General features: G+C 36.4%; 1 protein-coding gene across 4 annotated transcripts in view; it reads right to left on the bottom strand.

Moving 5' to 3' along the window:
• Positions 1–507: 507 nt before the first annotated feature.
• The window catches only part of TMEM244 (transmembrane protein 244), a 49,443-nt gene continuing 24,202 nt past the window's right edge, over positions 508–25,748 (bottom strand). Inside the window, exons 4-6 of one of the 4 annotated variants that reach the window (XM_030928929.1) lie at positions 22,178–22,303; positions 20,039–20,083; positions 9,555–9,654 (exon numbers count right to left, since the gene is read on the bottom strand). In XM_030928929.1, coding sequence (XP_030784789.1) covers positions 9,632–9,654; positions 20,039–20,083; positions 22,178–22,303 — 194 coding nt within the window. In that variant the 3' untranslated portion in view covers positions 9,555–9,631. Of the gene's footprint in view, positions 598–9,554; positions 9,655–19,943; positions 20,084–21,049; positions 21,106–22,177; positions 22,304–25,748 lie in introns of those variants that run through there. The other 3 variants (XM_030928931.1, XM_030928928.1, XM_030928930.1) reach the window with 3 other exon arrangements.

Raw genomic sequence — 25,748 nt, 5'->3', positions numbered from 1 at the left:
GTCTTTTCACATCGTCCCATATTTCTTGGAGGCTTTGTTCATTTCTTTCTACCCCTCTTTCCCTAATCTTTTCTTCTCACTTTAGACATAAACCACATCTTGAGCCACCATTTTAAGCTGCACCTGAAGCCAGCAGACTTACTTTTCAAGCACAGAAGCCAATAAATGCCTTTATTCTCAAAATCAGTTTCTACCATTTTCAACCAAAGGGTATAACTAATACAATAAAATAGACAGTGCTGTATATATCTGATATATCTCATTAATAGTAAGGAAGCAGGCAAAAAATCATTTACTGAGTTTTTGTGAGAATATAAATGTAGTACAGTGTAGCCATTCATTTCTTCATTCAATGCACACTTACTACAATGCCACTGGTTGATAGGTTTTCATGCAGAAAAATATATGTGAACTACCATTAATATTTTTATTAATGTAAAATAAATTTGCCGTTAGTGTTTTAAGATTTTTGGAGCTTTCTACAAATGATAATTTATTCATTCATTCACTCAATTCAACAAAAATATTTTGAGCACTTACCATGTGCTAGTCCAATATTTCTCAGAGATGCTTCCCCTTGTGATTAGCAGAACTCATCTGTAGAAAAGCATGTTAATGACTATGAAAATTAACTCACATTACCAAATTACAAAACCAGAACTTTGTACCGCTAACCCAATCTTGTTTACTATATTAATAGAACTAAGAAAAGAAAAATGAACATATCAAGTTTTTATATATTTATCAAATTAGATTTAGTTTGGATTTTGTTAAGTGGTAAGAAAAATAGCCAATTCTTTAAACATCATTATATTCCTTTATTATACAAATATACCCTGTAAAAATTGAAGTATATTTAAGCCTGACTTCATAAGATCAAGTATATTGGTCAACAGAGCATTTGCCCTCACAGCACAAAAGAATTATGCAATATTGACTGAGCTTCAGAAAATGAATCTCACCCATGTTTACTTTATATAGTATGATATATAACACATCTTATTTGTACTGCAACATTTTGAAGCTACATTTGGAACTGAAATTTCTAAAGATGAGATTCTTCAGTGAGCTTATAAGTTTAGTTAGCTCTTCAAATTATAATAGATACCCACAAATTGTTTTTTGTTACAATAGCTTGATCAGTCATTAACTTTAGGTTCACAAGCAGCATTAGAAATGTTCTTTAAGGGCCAGGTGCGGTGGCTCAAGCCTGTAATCCCAGCACTTTGGGAGGCTGAGACGGGCAGATCACGAGGTCAGGAGATCGAGACCATCCTGGCTAACACGGTGAAACCCTGTCTCTACTAAAACCTAGCCAGACGAGGTGGCGGGTGCCTGTAGTCCCAGCTACTGGGGAGGCTGAGGCAGGAGAATGGCGTAAACCCGGAAGGTGCAGTTTGTAGTGAGCTGAGATCCGGCCACTGCACTCAAGCCTGGGCCACAGAGCGAGACTCCGTCTCAAAAAAAAAAAAAAAAAAAAAAAAAAGAAATGTTCTTTAAAATAGGCTGCTTGAATCCAGGACTTTGGGAGGCTGAGGCGGGATGATCACTCGAGCCCAGGAGTTTGAGACCAGCCTAGGCAACATAATGAGACTCTATCTTTACAAAATATGTTTAAAAATTAGCCAGGAATCGTGGAATGCCTGTAGTCCCAGCTACTAGGCAGGCTAAGGTGGGAAAATCGCTTGAGCCCGGGAGATTGAGGCTGCAGTGAGCCATAATCGCACCACTGCACTACAGCCTGAGTGACAGAGCAAGACCCTGTCAAAAAATAAAGTAAAATAAAGTGAAAAACAGGCTGCCTGATTCTTCGATTTGTATGTTCCACTGCCATAAATGGATATTTCCACTTGAAAATCCTACTGTCAGCTCAAAAGCAGCATGCCCAGTGCTTAATCTTTCTCTGTTCCATTCCCAGCCATTCTCACCTTGCACCCCAGGTCATTGGTATCATGAATTTGATGCACATCACTATATCAGTCCTGCCATACATCTGTGCACCCATATATAATATGTAGTAACATTTGTGTGCATGTTAAAAATATCCACAAAGAGATAAACATGTGTTTTGATTTTTTCACCAACATATTTTTGAGATGTATCATGTTCACTTACAACTTCTTATTAATTTCTTTTACGGGATATGTAGTATTTCACCTATTAATAAATTTTTAAAATCTACATCATATCAATGGACATTTATTTCGCTCTCATTTATCTCTATTAGAAACAATGCTGTAATGTATATTTTTGTACAAGTGTCCTTGTGCATATGTTTCTCTGGGGTATTCACCTATAAGTTGACTTGCTGGTTATGGGATATCACAGAGGCACAGTTACTAGATACTGCTTTCCAAAGACAGGCCAGTTTATCAGTGTTTGAACATTCTCTTTTCTTCACATTCTTGACATTTATTAGTTTATCTGCATTTTCAACTTGAAATTCCTTAATCTCAAGCTACCTTTGACAAGTCCCCAAAATGTCTGCAATATAACTTGATGTGCCACTAGATGCCTCAGTGGTGTTTGGCTGATTTCTACTGAAACTCTCTGCTACAAGACACCTTCATGACACACAGTCAATTTTAATGAAGTAAAGATTCTAATTCCATATACTGCTAAACTTCCTCTCAGAATCCCATCACCAAATTTTGGCAACTACTTTCAGTCCAATATCATAAATCTAGTCACTACAGAACTTTAATTAGGCATGTCCTACCTTTTGTGTAAGCCCCCAAACATCATTCTCCATGGAGTACGATTAACAGAATAATGAAGAGGAATGAGTATTGGCCAGGATGTGGGAACACAATCACTTTTACATATTTGTGATGGGAGTACAAATTGATTGCTATATGAGCTTTGGTGTACCATCGACCACATCCAGTAAAACAAAAAATACACGTTGATTGTATTGAGTTTTTATTTCAGCTAAATTCATTTGGTAAAAAGTAGTATTTCATAATTATGGAAAATTAACTTTTCTTCACAGTCATATTGGCATTTTGTATTTCTTATTTTAATATCATTTCTAGTTTGTATCCTTTGTTCATTTTTCTGTTAAGCTGTTTGTATTTCCTTATTCATGTGTAACAGTACTTTCTATATTCAGGATACTATTATTTCATATAAGTTTTTGTGTATTTATATAAATTGCAAGTAACTTCATGCTATATTGCTTGTCTTTGAACTTTGGTTATGATGTCTTTGTTCTTTTTGGTCTGAAACTTTCTTCTTCTTCTAAAATATTGCTTAATCTTTTAAAAGCTTTATGTTCCTAATCCACTCGTAATTTTATTTTATTTTTGAGATGGAGTCTTCCTCTGTGTCCAGGCTACAGTGCAGTGGCCCAGTCTTGGCTCACTGCAACCTCCACCTCCTGGATTCAAGTGATTCCCCTGCCTCAGCCTCCCGAGTAGCCGGGACTACAGGTGCAGGCCACCACGCCCGGCTAATTGTTTGTATTTTTAGTAGAGACGGAATTTCACCATGTTGGCCAGGATGGTCTCGATCTTCTGACCTCATGATCTGCCTGCTTCAGCCTCCCAAAGTGCTGGGATTACAGGTGTGAGCCACCTTGCCTGGCCACTTGTAATTTTTTATGATATAAAGAACCCTAATTTATATCTTCCATATGGAAAGTCATTTATTGAATGATATATATTTTCTCTACCAATTTTTAATGTTACTGCTGTCTTTACACTAAGTTCCAGAACCTGCTTGGGTTTGTGCATACTTGATTCTGTTCCATTGATCTATTTATCTGTTCCAAAACCAAGACCACAATATTTTAATTACTATAGCTTAATACTAAATCTTGACATCACATATAGCAAATCCTTCCCCTGAACTCCTTTGAAAATTACCTGGACTATTCTTGGACTTCTACTCAAATATCAATTTTAGAATTAGTTTGGTAGATTTTTTTCATTGAAAAAATATTGATTTAAGAAATTAATTCAGAGAGAATTGACTTCACAACATTACATCTCCTAGTCTATGGACATCTGCAATTATTCAGTGACTTTTTAACATATTTCAACATAGTTTAACAAGTTTTCCACATATAATTGCTTAGTTTTATCATGGTAATTTAAGATTTCGTTGCTAATTTAAGTAAGATCTTTATTTGTTTGGGATATTTTCTAATTATTTATTTAAAAGGGACACTATTAAATTTTGTACGTTTATCTTACTTCCTACAACTTTTCTATATTCTTTCATTGATTTTAATTAAATAGTTATTTATTTTTATTTTATATGTCATGTCATCATAGACTCTTTCACTAATAGCCTATTAACCCTTTATTTGTTATTTTATCTCTTATTCAATTGGTTAAGAATTTCAATAGAATATTGAATCATGGGCAAGGGATGTTAACTTTACTTGTTTTGTTATTGACACTATTATTTACAAATCAGTGTCTGACCATTAAATATATAGTTTACATTAGGATTTTATACCAGATAGATTTTGTTTTGTGTTTACAATGAAATTTTTTTTTTTAAAAAAAATGAATCTTGAGGAGTCTGTTATTTTCTTATTTTTATAATGATCACAGTTTTCTCCTTTAATCTGATATATGTTGACTTACATTGACAGATTGTCAAATGTTAAACTATTTTTAACATTTTAGAAGTACACAGTTTGGATTCATTTGGAAATATTTCATTTTTTATATTTTTAAATATATCACTGTAAGTTAGATTGGTCTATTATTTTATTCTCACTTACATTTGTCAAGTTTTGGTATCAATGTCAGGCCAGACTTGAAAACTAATTAGACAGCTTTTTCTCTTTTTCTATTATGATAGAGATTACATGGTCCTTAATCATGTCATACAATTTACAATCTGAACCAGATGTGCTTTAGGGAAAAGATATTTTATTTTTACTACCAAATTAAGTTCCCCTAATAATTATTAATTACTTAATCTTTCTATATCTTCTATTATTTAAAAGGTGTCTATTTTATCAAAATCTCAATTTTTAATTATATGACTCTAAAATCCTCTACTTCATCTGAATTATATCTAGTATTTTATTCCAAACATTGTTTATTTACATTTTCTCTTTTTCTTGGTCAGCAGTAGCACTTTCCACACAAGGTAGGGGCTTGACAGGTCTGGAAAGATCAATTTATTTTAATGCCACTTTACTTTCTTATTAAGAGATTTTGGTTTATTCACTATAAATTTACACTAAGTCTATTTGCTTGCTTTAAGGAAATGATTATAAACACCATCCTTTCTGTTTCATTAACCACATTCAGTGTCAGCAAGGCCAAATTCTCACCTGATCATGGAGAGGTTGGGACGCAGAGGGTCAGGAGGAAGCAGAGTCAGTCCCCAGATATTTTTGGACAACATATTTGCCTCAAGTTGACCAGCATTCTGAATAGCACCTTTTCCTCCATTGGATACCTTTTTATATCTGGTTGTTTTTAAAGATTTTTATCTTCATCATCATTCTTCTTCAGTTTCTGTATGTGTTGATCAGGTTTGGGTTCTTACATTTATCTGACTTGACATTTGGTACGCCCTTTCACCGGGAAACACATATGCCTCTGCAGTTTCAGAAGCCCTTCAGCTATAACATCCACATATTTTCTCTTCTTTATTTTTACTGGCATATACTTGTAGGTGTTGATTAAATGGGTGTTGAAGCTTCTCAATCTAGCTTCCATGTTTCAGCTTTTCCATATTTTCCATCTCTTTTTCTGTAGTGAATTCTGAGTTTCTCAATTCTTTTTTCATGTCATTAATCTTTTTCTTCAGCCGTATTTAGACGACTAATTATCTTGTCTACTTAGCTTTTTATAGCAATGACTATATTTTTCATTTCCATGATTTCTAAATCTGTTGCTTTTGTATGATTACCAACTGTTCTCGCTGAAGAAATGATGTTTCCTATTTTTCTGTTTGAGGGAAAATATGGAATATGTATATATTTGTTTTAAAATTGCTGCCTTCTTTTTCTCTCTGTGGTGGAAATTCTTCCGTATCTTGAATATGCTATCTTCCATAGAGGTATATTTGCTCAGTTGATTTGCCATTTTTGGAAGAACTATATTGTGTAAAAACACTTTTGTGCATGTTGTGCTCTGATTTGTGGGTTTGTGTTTTCCTTGGACCATATCTCTGTGTTACATAGGTCAGACCAAGTCTTTCATTAGAGCTTTTTGGGATGGCTCTTCTTTGTTGAGAGGGATGGGGGTGGTATCGGATCAGAGAGAGGCAAGGCGACAGCCCTTAGGGACTCCTTTCCCAGGAGGCCACGTCTGAGATCTCAGTATTTCCTGTAGACTCTTATTTCCTTCCAAAGTATGTGGCTCCTTGAAAATGGAAAGCCCTTTATTCACTTTAGGTCCTTGGGGAATTCTCAGATAACACCAAGGGCTGGGATCTGGGGTGATGGGAATGGGAGGAGGTAGATCATCCCCTCCACAGGACTGAGGCAGGGAGGTAGGTCAAGGCCATTCAGAGACTCTCTGCCTCCAGCGGCACCTAGGAAGACCCCACATTCTAGATAAAGTGATGTTGCTGAGATGAGATGCAATTGGATATATATGAAATCTTCCTGTGACCTTTGCCTGAGACCTTTGGTCTGAGGGGAGTTTGCTTAAAGCTCTACTCCTGGCAATAATATTCTCTTTCGTGAGTGATAGCTTCCAGGTGGCTGAGATCTGCTGCTAGCTTTAGCACAAAGCTTCCTGGCCTTTGGTAAGACCAAAAGCAGGCATCATACTACCTTCCAAGGAATAATCTTTCCTGAACACTTGGCACACAAGGGTGGAGGAAAAGGAGGTGAGAGCAGTAGCCAAAGGATTAGAACAATTCCGTAGTGAAAGGATATTAACAGTAGGGGCAGAAAACTCACCGTGGTTCTTGGTGCCAGTCTATAAACAAATACTTGTGTCTCAATTACTCAGTTGTATAATGGCATGTTACACTTACTCAGTGCTTACCATATTGTACCATAGCATGGTTATCAAAAAACTTCTAAGTTCTTCAGAGGGCACCAAATAGTAATTTTTCTGCCTAATGCCAACCTCTCATTTTATCTGCATCCTAGTCATTTTGTGACAGTAGTTTCCTAGAAAGAGATGCTGATGATTCATAACTAGGTACCACTGATACACTCATTAGAAGACTTGCTGACTACTTTAAATTTGATAGAAAATTAACTGCAAGTCTCACTGGATAACTCCTATATACATCTTAATTTACTACATTTTTTTCAGGGTTGAATAAAAGAATGAAAACCTGTAATCTTCAGAGAATAAAAGTGCAGCAAATTAAGAAAAGATTATAAAACATTTTGTGGGGAAGGACAAGGGGTAGCTATTATAGGATTAAATATATTTGACATTATCTTCTGGAAATGACCATTTAAAACCTAATTCATTCTCAGCATTACTGAAAATCTTAAGTTATTTTCATGTTCTCAAACCATTCAAGATAAAGAATGGTGCTCGATGGTGAAAGGCATTGTGACCATAAAAATAGTCATATAACATAGTAGGCATCACTACATCCAATTCCCATTTATTCTTTTTCCTTGATGCCATTAACCCAACTGGATGCAGATGGTTTGGAACACATTGCCATTTAATACTCCACTTAGACTGTACAGATAGTATTAGTTCCAGGAGACAACCGGGAGGCCTATAAAGGAAAGGGAAAGAGGAGATGGATTGTAAGATTACATATTTCTGAGACTGTTTCTTGTTTGTTTTTAAAGCATGGCCAGCACATTTTCACATTTAAGACCCACTGATACTAAACACTCATGAAAGAGGAAAAAAAAAAAAAAAAAAACAACTTTCAGTCCTAGCTCCAAAGTAGAAGTTAATTTTTTTAAAAAATGTTACTTATTTTTTTGAGACAGGGTTTTGCTCTGTTACCCAGGCTGGAGTGCAGTGGCTTGATCTTGGCTCACTGCAACCTCCACCTCCCAGGTTCAAGCAATTCTCCTGCCTCAGCCTCCCAAGTAGCTGGGATTGCAGGTGTGTGCTACCATGTCCGGCTAATTTTTGTATTTTTAATAGAGATAGGGTTTCACCATGTTGGCCAGGATGGTCTCAAACTCCTGACCTCAAATGATCTGCCGACTTCAGCCTCCCAAAGTGTTGTGATTACAGGCGTGAGCCACCACGCCCAGCCACAATTTTTTTTTTAATATGAAAGGAAATAAAGGCACCAACACATTGTACATTACTGCACAATGTACACACAGTCTTTATGCACGATGTCTCTGAGATTTGTGTACTTTTTCTTTTGGAATGTCTTGAGTTCTGGAAAGTTGGAATGCTGTTCATTCCTAATCCCACTTGGGTTTTTGCCCATTTGATTGTCCTCTGATGAATGTTATCCATGGCAGACAATGACTTTTTACAAGCCACTTTGAGATAGCTCAGGTGCTTGTGTGTCCGTGCTACCCCATGCTATGGAATGGACTCTGCCTCCACACCAAGGTAGGGTCCAGTCTGTACATCTCCATCTGGATTTTTTTCTGTCACTGTGCAACTGATGGATTTTTTTCCCCTCTTCATTTTCCACTGCAATCACAAACAGTAAGTAGGTGCCCAGAGAAGAGGGAGATCAGATCTAGTTTTGACCATGGAAGGAAGCACATTGATTGCCACTGAAGCTTATTCTCCAGGGTGGATCTTTCTGCCCTTAAAATCTCAGCCTCAAGCTCAGCCTGATTGGGAATTCTAACATCTGCAGATGCTACTATCTTTTCCTTGTAAAATGACAAGGAGATCCTCTAGATCTGCACTGGCAAATGCAGTTGCCACTGGTTTAAATTTGAATTAAATAAAAAATTCAGTTCCTCGATCACAGTAGCCACATTTCAAGAGCTCCATAGCCACATGTAGCTAGTGGCTACTGAGTAACACAGCATGTATACAGAACATTTTTATCATTGCAGAAAGTGCTGTTGGATAGAACTGTTCTACAACATACATAGAATATTTCCATTTCAGCAGCAAAATTTGGCGCTGAGAAGAGACTTGATATCTTTGGATACAGTGATTATCTTAGAAGGTCCTTTGGGATGGGGCAAAATGATACCCTGAAGGAACAAGATTGGAGAACAAAGGATAGTTGTTAGCTAAGAATTTTGCTTTGATTGCCTGTATAAATTAGCTGTGGTCTGAATCTGATTGGCTTGAAACATACAGGTGTTTTTAGAGGCTGTGTAGAGAGAAGGCAAGAAAGGGAAAAGAGATCTGGCAATTAGCAGTAGCTAGGGGAGAGAGCCAGGATGTCTAATGAAGGGATAAAGCAGTGTGCTTTGTCAAGTGCAATGCAATCCCTCCTCCAGCTCCCCCAAAAAACCTTGTGTAAAATATGCTTTACTTACTAATGAGTTGAAAATTTTAAATGTAGTTTTTGCTGAGTCTGCTCTCAACAGGAGTATTGGGAATATACAATGTGTCCAATTACATTGGGTTTAAACATTTTACTCCCTTGCTACTTGTTATCTTCTTTCTCCAAGGCAATCTGTGCATGTCTTTTCCTTAGGACATTAAAGACTTTTGATTGGCGGAATCAGCTCAAGGATCAATCCCTTCCCAGGTGTGCCAGTGTTTGACACTTCCTGGAGTCTTCCAGTTTGCAACTAATTTGATGGATTGTAGCTGACTGCTTTGAAGCAAGGAAAAATTAATTTGTTTTTTCTCTTATTTAACAAATGTGTATTGCACACTTGATATGTAACAGACAGTGTTTTAGAAGCTGGTTATATAGCAATGAACAAAATCATATTCCTGCCCTCAAATAGCTTACATCTCTTCTCCTTTTATGCCCTATCATCTACCCAAAAACAGCTAGTTACAGATATGACAATTACTAGATACACTGCTTTACCTGTTACACTTGACCATGCTAAACATGATGTAATTTGAAGATTACCATTCATTTGTAAGGTAAGGTAAAAAGATTCATCTGGATCACACAGTTAATAAGAGATAGGGGTAGGGTTCCAACACAAACTTTCCCCTTTCTCTCTTCCTTTTTCCTTCTCTTGAGACATTATGTGCTTCGGTGAACCAAAAATGGGAGGTAGGAGAAAAATCAGATGTGTCCTTTGCTTTTATATTTCCCATAATGCCTAGCATGATATCCCAGAAACTAGCAAAATTGTCTGACGTGTAGGAGGCATTCAATAAATATTTGTTGGCTGGTTAAATAAATAGCTACATAAATGGATGGGTAACTGGCATCGTGTGCAGTGTAGGCATTCAATCCATATTTGTTGTTAAAGGTTACTCCAGAAGTAGGATAAAATTAAATTCTTCTGAATTAGATTTGGCTTCCTAACCACCTTCATTTAGGTTTCAATTATACAAACCAGTTTTTTGCAACAACTGAGGAGTTGGTATTTTTTTCACAAAAATATAATTTTTAGATGCATATTAATAGTGTAAAATAATAATTCTTAATGTTGAAGTGATATAATAAAGTGGGTGTGCTCAAACTTCTGAGGGGAGAATAATACAACATTTCTGAAAACCAATTTGAAAATATTTTTCAATAATTAAAAAATTGTCACACTGTATGACCTAATAATTCTACTTCTAGTGATCCATTTAAAAGAACTATCCAGGAATGCAAATGAAGACCTATCTAAGGTCTATCTACTTAATGTGAGGAAAAAAACCCAAAAAATTCAAGCATCAGTATTAAGGATTAAATAAATTATAATATTTATATTATAGAAAAATGTACAGCCATTTGAAATATCTTTAATAACCTGTTTAGAATATAACATAAAGTTTTAGAGAAGCAGAATTTAAAATTATAGTATAATCCAAACTATTCAAATAATGCACACATACATACACATATACATACACATACACAAATGTTGGCTGAGATTATCTTGACTGAATTGTAAGATTATGAGTTATCTTGGTTTTCTTCTTCACACTTTTTGTATTTTTTTAAACAATAAAGAACACAATACTGTGGTAATCTCTAAGAGTGTTAATGTACAAGAAATACACAGGCATAATAAAGAAATACAAACTCAGTTTTAGATAAAGAAATGTTATATCAACTTTTAAAATATTGGTTAGATTAACAGTTTGATATTTTAAAAAGGTGTAATTTAAAATACTTAGTTGAAATAATATTTTTGGTTTGTTTAAATTATTGGGTAAGGGGGAATGGTGGTGATGAATATTTTTCACTAAGAAGAAGGTCAAGTGGTAATTAACTGTTTTTTAGGATGTATTTGAGCCTTATATCACTGAACCACCAAAAACATTTGTAGAATAAAAAAAATGTGAAAGAAACAGCTAAGTAAGAAATAATAAATGGAAAAGTTGTAATTTTATTGTCCCCTATTAAAAATGTGAAATGTTCCCACATTTTTTCATATTTTGTGAGAACTGTTTATACAGTTGAAATTTTCTATAGAAGAATTACATTATGTTCATACGAACCATATTGTATTTTCTTCCTTTTTTGACAATTTTTACCAAAGCTATATCTATGGATGCTTTGCTATGCATTTACTTACCTAGCAATTCATGTTTCTAAAGTGTATAAAGCAACAACATTAGGAAGTGCTTTTGTTCTTCTGTTAGATATTTGTCATAAACAAACTTCTCTATCTCATAATACATATGTTTGCAATTTTATAGGATAAGCTCTACAGCTTTAGTGATACTAAACAACCTTAGAATTTATCAGTTCAGCTATTAAGGTAAATTGGTTGAACAAAACCCATAAAATTTGAGATAGGAATCTGATCTTTATACTGCAAATGTGAAAATAGTTCTCATATATATTTGGGATTATTATCGGCCAAAGAAAATATACTGTTCATTCATTTGGGACATAATTTTTTTAAGTAAAACGTTATTAAAGGAGTATGTAAATGGATTTAAATATAAAATAACACAATGGTATCATAACTTTAAAGCATGTTTGTGAAGTAGTTATGCATAACATACGAGTATTATCCTTCTTGAAAATATGAAAATATTAATCCTAAAACTATGCATCAAAATACTGGGTAGGATTCTACCAACTTATGCTTTTATATGGGACACTGGAAAAGTTAGTTAAATAAACATAACTCTTGGCCGTTGGAAAGGTTTTATTTATCATTTAAGGCAATAAAAACTAAAGTGGATATTTAGTTGATATGTTTGATATATAATATTTTTGTGCTAAAATATGCATTCTAATTGAATTTTTAATTTTTTTGTGTCAGGAGATGTCATCAAATAGACAATGGTAATCATTTTAATGAGTAAAAGAGGAAAACCACAGATTATTCCTACCATCAGAAGAAATAAAATGAAGGAGTAGCACAATAGTAATTACCTGAGCAGATGGATTTCTAATCCTAGGAATAAACATGCTAATTAAACTACACTACAGAATGACAAGATATTAAGGTCTTCTGAGTCTGGAGAGATTGTTATTCTAATTTACCAGTAGAACTTAATTTTCATTATATTAAAAAGTACTTAATCAACCAAATCTTTTTTAATTAACCAATGTATTTAGGCAGTTTTAGTGTTTCTGTAAATTTCTTCCAAGGGTGTTAGTTTTACAGGGGCACACTTCCTCATCAGTGTATTCATGGTTTGTTTACTGTCTGTACTTTGCACAGAGCAGAAATGAGTTTTGTTGTCTCTCTAACAAGGCACTTTTTCCTGTGTGCTGTCAATGGGGGTTTTAATTGCAGAATCAAAGCTCACATTGCTGGCACTTTCATAGCCACCCTATGCTGCCTTCCTTAAAAGATAAAAAATCTGCCAGGCGCGGCGGCTTACGCCTGTAATCCCAACACTTTGGGAGCCCGACGCGGGTGGATCACGAGGTCAGGAGATGGAGAGCATCCTGGCTAATACGGTGAAACCCTGTCTGTACTGAAAAAAAAAAAAAAAAAAAGTTAGCCAGGCGTGGTGGCGGGTGCCTGTAGTCCCAGCTACTCAGTAGGCTGAGGCAGGAGAATGGCGTGAACTGGGGAGGCGGAGCTTGCAGTGAGCCGAGATCGCGCCACTGCACTCCAGCCTGGGCGACAGAGGAAGACTCTGTCTCAAAAAAAAAAAAAAAAAAAAAAAAAAAAGATATAAAATCTTCGTTAGTAATTGGAATTCATAGTACCTTGACTGATTAGGTGAGCTCCAGGTTTTGTCACTTCCACGGCCAATCATTTTGGAAGAAATTAACTGGAAAAATGGGAATAATGGATGAGATACAAGAGTTTGTGTGGTAAGTAATGTGAGAAAGAAGCAAAGGAGCCAGTGCCATATTTTCATGCTTACATGTACATGGTAAGTTTACATTTTCTAAACTAGTAACTGATCAATACATCACAGTTTTTGGATGGACACATAAAATACATAAAATCACCATGACATTTCTTATTGGGAGAATGGAAAGCCTTTGTGGAAGAAGTGCATTTTTAAGGCAAAAAGACTCAGGAGAAAAATCTAGGCAATGACTTAGTTTAGTTTCTCATTTGTGTGGATGTGTGTTTGAGGGAGTGTTACTTTCCTGTCCCTTTTCTTATGCTTATATTTTAGTTGTAACCATAGTAGGCACTTATTTTATATAAGGAGATACTTTAACTATATTAAAATGTGGTAAATATTTAATACAGTTATAAAAACTTAACTCATCTCAGTTTACATCCAATTCAACAAACCTTTATTGAATAATAAGGATATTTTTAAAAACATAGGACTGGTTATACAGAGCTATACCAACTTACCAAAATATGATCCCAATCACTTAGACCCTTGCTACTCAAAGTATGGTCCAAGCACTGGGATTTCTTGGGAATTGTTAGAAATATGGAATCTTAGGCCCTAATTCCTGCCCTCTGAACCAAAATCTGCAATGTAACAAGATCCTCACATAAATCAAATACACGTTAAATTTTGAAAAGCACTGTGTTAGAAGACCACAGTCTAAAAAAGGGAAGTAATTTCATAAGAAATGCTCTAACAGAGAACAAATACCAGAGGCCAATCAAAGAATGCAATTCTGGTTGCAGGGATTCACAGTAGTTTTGAATCTGCCCCTTGCTACATTACACTTTCCACAAGATACATCAGCAGCTTCTAAAGCGTGCCTCTAGTCAAATACATTCGAGAAACAGTGCATAATGTATACCATAGTTTAGAGATGGCTTGTTCATAATAGTATGTTAAAGATTTTAGCCAGGCATCGTGGCAGGTGCCTGTTGTCCCGGTTACTCAAGAGGCTGAGGCAGGAGGATTGCATGAGCCCAGGAGTTGGAGGCTGCAGTTGAGCTTTGATTATACTACTGCACTCCAACCTGGGTGAATAAGTGAGATCTTGTTTCAGAATAAACAAACAAACATTTGGAGAAATCCTGAAATAAATAAATCTATCTTACTTAAACCCAGGATTCCACAAATAGACATGGAACACGCTTTGAGAAACACTGCATGTTATGAGTTTGCAACGTTTTGCTTATGAAGTATTTTACTAGAGTTGTTCTGTACTCCATTAGCTTCTTTTTTTTTCTTTTTATACTGAATATGTTTAACCTTGAATATAAGTTTGAACAAAAAGTAAAATTTAGCTCTAACACAATGTATGTAATATTATAGAAATTCTGAGGCAAATTAATTCAACTGTTCTGTTAAAAATTATCCAGATCTGGATAGATAAAGTTGTCTTTGAACAAATAGTATGCTAAAGTCTGGCCTCCACATATCATTGAAATTAAGCCGGATCCTGCAAGTAAATGAAAGGGAAGTTTTGGTTAACTATCAATAGTGAATAATTCATTAGTGAGATTATGAATAAGAACAATTGTCATGACTAAAATAATGTTTCTGAAACTGACATAGCGTTTGAAACAGAATAGTTTATAGATTCAGCTAAAAGAGGTAGGTATGTAGTCTGAGGATGGTAAATCGTTGCAATTTAAAACTTCCTTCAGGGAATAGGTGCATGGTTCTGTCAAATGATATTAAGGAGTTCTTAAAACTCAGAAATCAAAGGCAATGGAGTCAAAGCACATGCCAAGGAATTCACGATTCTCGATTCTTTTAACTCTTCAATCTGCCTTTTGTTTGTGTTGTGGTTGTTTAGGATATATTTTTTTTCTAAAGTGCTTTCCCTCTAATTATAAAAGGAAAGCATGTCCACTAACTTGGGAAATATTTCAAGTATAAAAAATATATTTTAAAAAGCAGAATCTCACCTCCCTGAGATTCTCAACTGTTTGGTTTTATGAAAATGTCTTTAGTTCTGATTTCATTGGCCCAGTGATTCTTGTTTGTTTTAAAATATTGATCTGGTCTTACACAATTTTCACAAATCTGCTGTTCTCTGTGTGGCAGTAATAGTATAACTCCCATAAAAGGTAAAGTTTCCTGAGTTAAGAACTCTGACAGGACTGCACGACTTCCTTGCACAAAGACACATGTCCAGAATGAGACTATGAGATACAATTTCCCAAATGTGTAGCCACTGTTCTCTTACATTTAAATTTGTCACTCAAAGAAAAAAAAAAAGGCTAGCTCAAATGTTACACTGCAAGTTTTTTTTTTTTTTTTTTTTTTTTTTTTTTTTTTAGATGGAGTATTGCTCTGTTGCCCAGGCTGGAGTGCAGTGGTGTGATCTCGGCTCACTGCAACCTCCGCCTCCCGGGTTCAAGTGATTCTCCTGCCTCAGCCCCCTGAGTAGCTAGGATTACAGGTGTGTGCCACCATGCCTGACTAATTTTTATATTTTTAGTAGAGACGGATTTCACTATGTTGCCCAGGCAGTTCTTGAACTCCTGACCTCAAGTGATCCACCTGCCTAGGCCTCCTAAAGTGCTGGGATTACAGGCGAGAGCCACAATGCCCGGCTGCAGCAACTGTTTTCTGAGTAATCCAACCATGATTATTGAAGAAAAATAGTCATCCAACTCTTTTAGCAAATTGAATTGGCCATTCCATTATACCTAACTTGACTCTTCTTGGCATCAAGGTGGTATATACCATGTAACTGAGCTGGCTAAAGCACGTAAATTCTGTGGTATTAAAAATAAAACCCAAAAGTTGTAAGTTCTTGTTTTTGGAGAGAAAAAGTCATTTCACTTATGCTTATAGAATTTCTTACAATACCTTTTCTGATTTATTAGAAATTTACATCTTTGAAAGACATACAATATAAAACCTCAGTACTTTCTACATGTGTTTTCTGTACATACTAAATAATACTGGAGGAAATTACACATCTAAGACTTAACAGACATGCAAGGTAAGTGGAGAATAAACTCTAGTGAAGGAGCCAGTAAGTAACATGAATAATACTAGTACTCTAAATAGATAATGTGACTAGATGTTGTGATCATTGTGGTCAATACCTGGCTTAAGCGAAACAAAAAGCTTTAGGAAAGTTCATTTTCACTTGGTTAATTTCCTTACTAGGTATGTGGTTGATGAATTCAGTTCAATTTGTGAGAAAAAAATGTAATTTCTTCTTGTACTACTACCATAAAGACAGTGATGTCATACATGAAGAAAAGTGAAGGTGTCACAAATATAACCAGTGTGTTATTATCTGTAATTTTTGAATGATAATGTTTTTGAAGTTTTTTGGTTTAATTACATGACCCACATAAAAATATTTCCTCCATTTTTATATATAAATATATATTTATATTATATAACTATTATGTAATATGCATATATTTATAATGCTAAATATAATTATATAACACACACAATACATGCCAGGAAAATCTCTGCTCCTTAATTTTATCTCATTTAATTCACTCCATACTTACACAGCAAATATTTATTAATGCTCTACTATGTGCCAGGCACGGCACTGAGGACTGAATATTTTATTATGGATATTTTAGCTCTTAAAAGATTTTTTTAACACTTAAAAATGAAAATTAAGCCATTCCATAATTTTCCTTTCAAAGGTTAAGCAGCATTTGCTATTTTCCAGTTGAGTATAGAAACAACTCCTTTGACCATTTGTATGTTCTCTCCCAAGTCATGTCTTGTATGCTTGCCTCTGTGTGCTTTGAAAGCAATAGTCACAGAACTAGAAAGCAACAGGGAAGTCCTACTATGGCTTGTGATACCAACTGATCAATCCATCTTCTTTTCAGTTTCTTTTTACTCTTCACATTGTCTAAATGGTGTTCTCAATTTCTGTAAGCTCTGCTCTTAACCCTGTGTATTCTTTATCTTAGAGTGCGTACCCACTACAGAGGTAGCAACCGTCACATCTGTGCAGCAGTAGCTTCAGGATTCTATGTAGAAGTGTCTCTGGGTGGCCATCTATGTTGAGGGAAAGGCTAGTTAGAGGACACACCTTAGTGACTGTGAAAATGCTCCTAAATTATCCAATTCTATAAGCTTCGGTTTTTACATTTGCCAAATTGGAATATAATACTTATCTCACAGGACTGTAGTAAAGGTTAATGAGATAAATGCAATGTCCCTGGCTTATATTATGCATATCAATGAATGGTAAGTACTATTAATACTGTGTAGGCCATTAAAACTGAGTGGCAATTCTAGAGCATGTTTGGGTATGCATGCTGTTGTCAGAACAGATTGAAGATATTATACAAGATTATTGCCAAATCAGTAAGAGTGATTAAAAAAAGATTTTATGACCTTTATATTTGAAAGCCAGATGCAACAGATTTAGAACTAAATGATTTTCATATTTGACAAATATTGAAATCTGTTGAGAAACATAGAAGCATCCAACTTTGCTTTACATTTACTTTTATTTACTTTTTTATTTTTTAGAGATGGGGTCTCACTGTGTTGCCCAGGCTGGAGTGCAGTGGTGTCATCATAGCTCACTGTAGCCTCAAACTCCTGGGCTCAAGAGATCCTCCCACCTCAGCCTCCCAGGTAGCTCGGATTACTGGCATGAGCCACCATGCCAGGCCCGTGTAGCAGTTTATTAACACAAGTAACTGTCAATATTGTAATGTTCTGTTTCTCTCCTAAATTTCTAATTACTGTTACATACTATGGTTAAGGAAGAAAATCAGTAAAAGCATGTGTAATCTCGTCTCCTGTATGTTCGCTGTTTTGTGTCTTGATTTTCCTATTTCATAAACTAGAATTCTGTGGAAAACATAATCCAATTTAGATTGGATTTCTTAAAAGTAAGACTGAGCTAGATGTGGTTGGCTACTTGAATTCTAGAAAATGATTTTGAAAAACAACAGGGGAGATTAAAGTTAGACACCTTGAAGAACTTCTCAATTGTTAAGAACTTGAAAATACTATAAAGACATAAAATTTATTGACTTTATTTCAACTTATGCATTGCATAAGGGAATAAAAAGACTCAGAACAATGTCTGTACTATTGCTGCTCCAACTATGGTCTCTGGACTAGCAGTGCCAGCAAAACCTGGGCCCTACCCAGACTCACTACCTTTTTGCAAGATCTTTAGGTGATTTGCATGCATTATGTACATTACAAATTGAGAAATTCTGCTCTGAGATATACTTCTAGGCTCTTTGTATTAATATGGGAAAAAAAGAGTGGAGGCTAATTTATCTTTGTATATTCTTATGTTCCTAGTTGTTTACCTGAAAGCTCTTTTCATACTTTGCTGGTTTCAATACACACTCATTTTTGTTGTTGTTTCCACTTCCTTCATCATAATTTTGTCTTCACCGAAGTATAGCTTGAGTCTTGACTATTTCACTTGAATTCTTCTATAGAGGGCAGTTCTCTCTAGCGATCTATAAATCAGGTTTCAACCTCTTTGTCCTACTAAAAATTCAACCTTTTGAGGATCCATAAATGTTATGAGAGGGCTTATTTAGACAAGTTGTGTACAATAAAAAGTTAGAGAAAACTGTGTCTTGGGACATAGGAATAAATAAAATATAGTCCCGTAATAAGATGTGAGAGCATGAAGCTTTGTGAATAGATGAGGAAATGTCAGAGAAGGAAAGAAGAGGAACTGTATTGTTTGGCATTCGTTCTTTCGTGTACCTGTAACTCATACTGTTTCTGAGTCTACCCAGTCGGCCTGTTTTTACAGTAGAATGTTTGATGCACCCATGAGCATATAATCAAGTGTGTATGTAGATTCCATTACAAGTGCAAAAGTGGTTCCTAAAACACTTTTTAAAGAAAGTTATATCTATCTGCTCAAGTTTTGCTCCTCATGGAAACTCAGTCCTTATTTCCTACTACAAAGGAAAAATGAGAGGAGAAGAAAGGGAGAAAAAACTGGTGCAGATCAGTCTTGGAGGCAAGCTAAGAAAATCCATGGCTTATTGAAGACTGTGCCAGAATATAGTCTTTACTGACTTTCACTCCAGCGCCTTCATTATTGACATCAACATCTGTCATTCCTCTGTAAATTCAAATTTTACCAGAAGCAGAAGTAGAGTATGCTATACTTTTTTGCCTTTTTCTTTTCTTTTCTTTTCCTTTTTTTTTTTTTTTTTTTGAGACATAGTCTGCTCTGTCTCTCCTAGGCTGACGTGTGGGGGTGCAATCTCGACTCAATGCAACCTCTACCTCCCAGGTTCAAGCAATTCTCCTGCCTCAGCCTCCTGAGTAGCTGGGATTACAGGTGCCCACCACCATGCCATGGCTAATTTTTGTATTTTTAGTAGAGATGGAGTTTCACCATGTTGACCAGGCTGGTCTCAAACTCCTGACCTCAAGTGATCTGCCCGCGTTGGCCTCCCAAAGTGCTGGGATTACAGGCATGAGCCACTGCACTCGGCCACTATACTTCTTATATGTCTATTTACCGGATGTATTTTTGTTTCTAAATACATGTTAAGACGGCACCTTCTCTCCAGTGGATGGTATCTGGGTTGGCCTGAGAGTATATTTGGGCCAAAAGAGACAATCAGTGGAGTCCATCTTCAGTAAAACTGTGTTTTTAAAAAAATTATCTTGGATATTATTATCTTAGAAAGGTAATGATTATAAAATCTATGAGAAAATAAAATATATTTCCACAGTTGTTCTATTTAACATTGTTTCTGTGCATTAAAGAATCTAAACAAACAATTTCATTATACCTAAAGCAGCCCACCAATGTGATGTCAAGGGGAATTCCAACATAACTGCAATAGAAAAAAAATGTTTAATTTCAAAACATGCATTTTTATCTTTTACTCAAGAAGAAATAATCCTGTTTGGTCAAAATATATCCACCCAGCAAGAAAAGGTTTATCCATGTTCATGAAATCAGGTGGCCCCCAGTTGTACTTCAGTTGTGGTCTAAAAGGTCACTTGTTAAGTCAAACCTTTACAACTCTTCTTCTAGAAATAATGCTATGAATTGTGAGGTTCTCAGGTCAGCTCCCAAAGTTGATTTTAAGTGATCATCCTAAGGCCATCCTGAATCCTCAACGCCTAGTTCCCTCAGGAATTCCAAACCACTTCACGCTGAAGTAAGTCACTTCTGTCCAGTAGTCATTTGTTAACATTTTCTAAGTGCCATGTGTTAGATCATTAACTCATAACTTTTCTAGGTCCAGAACCTATAGCTCATCTCAACCCTGAGGATTGAACCACCTATACTCGAAGTCCTTTTACAAATATTGGTGGTTGTCTTGCAGAAAAAATTAAGCCTCAAAGTAAAATAGAGCACTTCAGAAGCAGAGTGGTGGGGGCAGGGCCTCCAGTGACTCTTTGAGTTACTGAGGGAGGGCTTGTTCCTGTGGAAACTAATACTAGGCCATGAATATACTGGCATTCTCTAGTAGCAGTGAAGCTGGGAAGTTGTAGTTCATTTGGAAATTGTGTGTTCTTCAGTTGGAGACAGATTGTACTGTTTTTTGTTTGTTTGTTTGTTTTTTGTTTTTTGAGATAGAGTCTCACTCTGTCACCCAGGCTGGAGTGCAATGGTGTAGTCTCGGCTCACTGCAACCTCTGCCTCCTGGGTTCAAGGGATTCTCCCTGCCTCAGCCTCCCAAGTAGCTGGGATTACAGGTGTCCGCCACCACGCCTGGCTAATTTTTGTATTTTTAGTAGAGATGGGGTTTCACCATGTTGGTCAGGCTGGTCTAGAACTCCTGACCTCAGGTGATCTGTCCACCTCAGCCTCCCAAAGTGCTGGGATTACAGGCGTGAGCCACTGCACCTGGAAGAGACAGATTATACTATCAACAGATCAGGGCACTGAAAATATGACAGTGATTTAAGTTGGTCATAAGTAAGAATAAACTTTGAATTATAACCTGTGGTTGGTTAACACTCATGTTTTGACTGATATGCTTTTAAAAAATAAGGCAGTATAGTAAGGGAGAAGAAAATACAGTGGATGAGTAAATTTTGAGTGGATAGATGAACAAATGGATGAAATAGTCATTTACTGAGTAATTATTATATGCTAGACACAAGTCAGACAATTTCTTATTATCTAATTGTAACCGCATCAGGTTTCCCCCATTTTGTAGAGAAGGAAACTGATGTGAGAGATGTGACTTGGCCACAACTACCCACCTAGTAAAATGTAGGACTGGAATTTGTATCTATTTTCTTCTGACTCCAAAAATCACAGGTAGAAATAAAAACCACTTAATCTAAGAACTGGTATTTGTTTTAAAATAACTGTTGTTGGACAGGTGTCCATGAATCCCAGTTCCCAGTCTTTGATCAGTTTCTGCCCTCAGGGAAGGGTTTTGGAGGAAAAATATGTCTTACAGGGCAAACCTTGCCAAGCTGGTGATAAGTTGAATGTGAAAGGGAAAGATCTCTATTTCAGTTTAGTTCTGAATCAGATTGGATCTTGAAACAGAAAAATGATGCAGGGAAAACCAGAGTAATACAAATAAAGTTTAGCTAATAATAGTATTATACCAATGTTAATTTATTAGTTTTGACAATTGTACTATGGTTATATGAAATGCTAACATTAGGGGAAACTGGGTGATGGGTACATGGGAACTCTCAGTTACATTTTTGTAACTTTTCTGTAACTCTAAAATTATTTCAAAATAAAACATTTTTTAAAAGTTTTAAAAAACCTCCCTGAGAAAAGCGGTAGAAAATAATGTGGCTGGAAAGAGGGAGGAAGACCTTTCATCTTCCGTTTTTATCATTTAGCTATCATACAAGAATATGCAGACAACAAAGTTCTACTCAGGAAGCAGTTTACGTCCAACATCTGTTTTAATACATTTTCCTTGTTTCTGTTATTTCGTTTTGCTTACCAGTTGAAGTGATGACAACATGAAGAATAGTTACTGAAATAGCATAATCCCAAACCCATTCTTCCACAACCGGAACAAAAAGCAATCCACAAACAAAGTAGGTGACCTCTGTTGAAACTAAAAGAACTGCAGATACAAAGAAGAATATAATTTATTGGGGAGTAGAGCAACTAACATTCTGATATACAACTAGTAACAAGACCAGGAAAGCTTACTCTGAGAAGAAATTTTGGTAAGAATTTTTAAATGTTCCATTTCCTAACAATCCTCAAATTTGGATAAAATGATTAACGCATTTTATCTTTTAACAATTTTTAGATTTGTAGAAAACCACAATATATCATTTCTGTTTCACATTCTTTGTATTTAACATTTTAGAAGGTGAAATACAACAAAGAAGTGTTACAGTGTAACCAATATGTGCAAATCTGTAATTGGATTGCAAATCTCATTTTAAGACATATTAAAAACTAATGAAAAAATCCAGTTCTGAGTTTTGAGAAATGAAAAAAAAAAAAAAATAAACCAAATGTAAGAGTTTATTGAACTACAACATTTGTTTGATACCTAGCACTGCCTAACTTGGAAATGAGTTCCTTTGTGTCTTTATAATAAAATGGTTCGTTCAGATTGTCACTTGGGAAACATAACTGATAACCATGAATGAAAGAAAGTCTCATAGATGACAGGTATGGATGGAGACACGCTCCTAAATCCACTGGTTGTGACAGAGTGGTTTACCTGAACACGTATGAAGAGCTAGATATTTACAGGTAAGAACCACAAATCTCTAAGAGCCCTGAACACATGATGGGTCAATCTTTTGCCTCTTGTTTTTGATATGGATCTTTAAGACTATCATGGTTTCAAAAGAGAAATACATCAAACTTTAAAGTGACAAATATATGTGGTATACCACCAAGGTCCCTTTGTAAATGATATCACTTTCCATAAAAATTACCTTTCCTCTTAAAACACAGAAAATAAGTGATATGTTCATATAATTCAGGGATAAATAAATCTAGGCAGACAAACTCTAATATTTTTCAAAGCAAAAAATAAAATAATCACCTTATGTCCTACTGTGCAGAAGTAATTTATTATCCAGCAAGCCAGCGATTGCAGTCGGTAAGCGAGGTACCAAGGAAGCAAGCCCCAGGTGCAATCTTTTTAAAGGCCTCACACATATTCCTCTTCAATTCTATTTAATTTAACTTAGCGGGTTTCAAAAGTTGAATACAGAATTCATACTAACTTCTTTTCTATTGCACAGGAATTCCTTTGATCAGTGGAGATCAGTTCAGCATGTCCTGCCACCTAATATCCAGGAAAGAACTGTCCTGTTGTGTCATATTGACACCATCTCTTTCCATCACATTTCACTCCTCCCTCCCCCACTGGTTTACAGAATCACTACATTATTGTAGAGAAAGAGAGATGCCTCTTTTGTCAGCATTTAGAGATTTTATAGGTTAACTTGCAGCTGCTTGGAGATAGTGATTTTAGTCTTGCACAAGCTGTATTCATGTTTCTTAATAGAGAATACTTATCTTTGTTCATGATAGGAAAGAAAGCATGACTTAAGGGAATACAAAATTTGAAGTCAAGATAACAGCATTCTAGTCTCACTTTTACAGCTTAAGAGTCATAAGACCTTGTCTGGGCATGGTGGTTCACACCTGTAATTCCAGTACTTTGGGAGGCCGAGGTGGGAGCATCACTTGAAGCTAGGAGTTCAAGGCCACCCTGGGCAACATAGCAAGACTCTGTCTCTAAAAGAAATTGAAAAAAACTTAGCATGGCATAATAGTTTGCCCCATAGTCCTAGTTACTCAGGAGGCTGAGATGGGAGGATCTCTTGAGTGCAGGAGTTTGAGATTACAATAAGCTATGATCATGCCACTGCACTGCACTCCAGACTGGGTGACAGAGTGAATCTCTGTCTCTCTTAAAAAAAAAAAAAAAAGAGTTATGGAGTTGGTTCCAACATGGCCAAATAGGAACAGCTCTTGTCTGCAGCTCCCAGTGAGACTGACGCAGAAGACAGGTGATTTCTGCATTTTCAACTAAAGAACCTGGTTCACCTCATTGGGACTGGTTGGACAGTGGGTGCAGCCCACGGAGGGTGAGCAGGGCAGGGCATCGCCTCACCCGAGAAGTGCAAGGGGTTGGGGGATTTCCCTCTCCTAGCTAAGGGAAGCCGTGACAGACTGTATCTGGAGAAACAGTACACTCCTGACAAAATACTGTGCTATTCCCACAGTCTTAGCAACCAGCAGACCAGGAGATACCCTCCCATGCCTGGCTTGGCGGATCCCACACCCATGGAGCCTTGCTCACTGCTAGTGCAGCAGTCTGAGATAGATCTGTGATGCTGCATCTTGATGGGGGGGGGGGGGGTTGTCTGCCATTGCTGAGGCTTGAGTAGGTCACAGTGTAAACAAAGAGGCCTGGAAGCATGAACTGGGTGGAGCCCACTGCAGCTCAGCAAGGCCTGCTGCCTCTATAGATTCCACCTTTGTGGACAGGGCATAGTGGAACAAAAGGCAGCAGTCAGCTTCTGCAGACTTAAACGTCCCTGTCTGACAGTTCTGAAGAGAGCAGTGGTTCTCTCAGCATGGTGTTCAAGCTCCAAGAACAGACAGACTGCTTCCTCAAATGGATCCCTGACCCCTGTGTAGCCTGACTGGGAAACACCTCCCAATAGGGGCTGACAGACACCTCAAACAGGCAGGTCCCTCTGGGACAAAGCTTCCAGAGGAAGGATCAGGCAACAATATTTGCCATTCTGCAGCCTCCACTGGTGATACCCAAGCAAACAGGGTCTGGAGTGGACCTCCAGCAAACTCCAACAGACCTGCAGCTGAGGGGTCTGTTAGAGGAAAACTAACAAAGCGAAAAAAATGGCATCTATATCAACAAAAAGAACATCCACACCAAAACCCCATCTGTAGGTCACCAACATCAAAGACCAAAGGTAGATAAAACCACAAAGATGGGGAAAAACCAGAACAGAAAAACTGAAAATTTTAAAAAACCCAGTGCCTCTTCTCCTCCAGAGGATCACAGCTCCTTGCCAGAGAGGGAACAAAACTGGATGGAGAATGAGTTTGACGAGTTGACAGAAGTAGACTTCAGAAGACTGGCAATAACAAACTTCTCCGAGCTAAAGGAGCATGTTCTAACCCATCGCAATGAAGCTAAAAACCTTGAAAAAAGGTAAGATGAATGGCTAACTAGAATAAACAGTGTAGAGATGATGTTAAATGACCTGAAGGAGCTGAAAAACATGGAATGAGAACTTTGTGATGCATGCACCAGCTTCAATAGCCGCTTTGATCAAGAGGAAGAAAGGATATCAGTGACTGAAGATCAATTAATGAAACAAAGCGAGAAGACAAGATTCAAGAAAAAAGACTGAAAAGAAATGAACAAAGCCTCCAATAAATATGGGACTATGTGAAAAGACCAGATATACGTTTGAAGGGTATACCTGAAAGTGACGGGAGAATGGAACCAAGTTAGAAACCACACTCTTCAGGATATCATTCAGGAGAATTCCCTAACCTAG

Source organism: Rhinopithecus roxellana, chromosome 4 (genome assembly GCF_007565055.1).
Source record: "Rhinopithecus roxellana isolate Shanxi Qingling chromosome 4, ASM756505v1, whole genome shotgun sequence".
Taxonomy (NCBI): domain Eukaryota; kingdom Metazoa; phylum Chordata; class Mammalia; order Primates; family Cercopithecidae; genus Rhinopithecus; species Rhinopithecus roxellana.
Note: the sequence above shows the minus strand (reverse complement) of the source record. Positions and strands in the feature narration are given on the sequence as shown.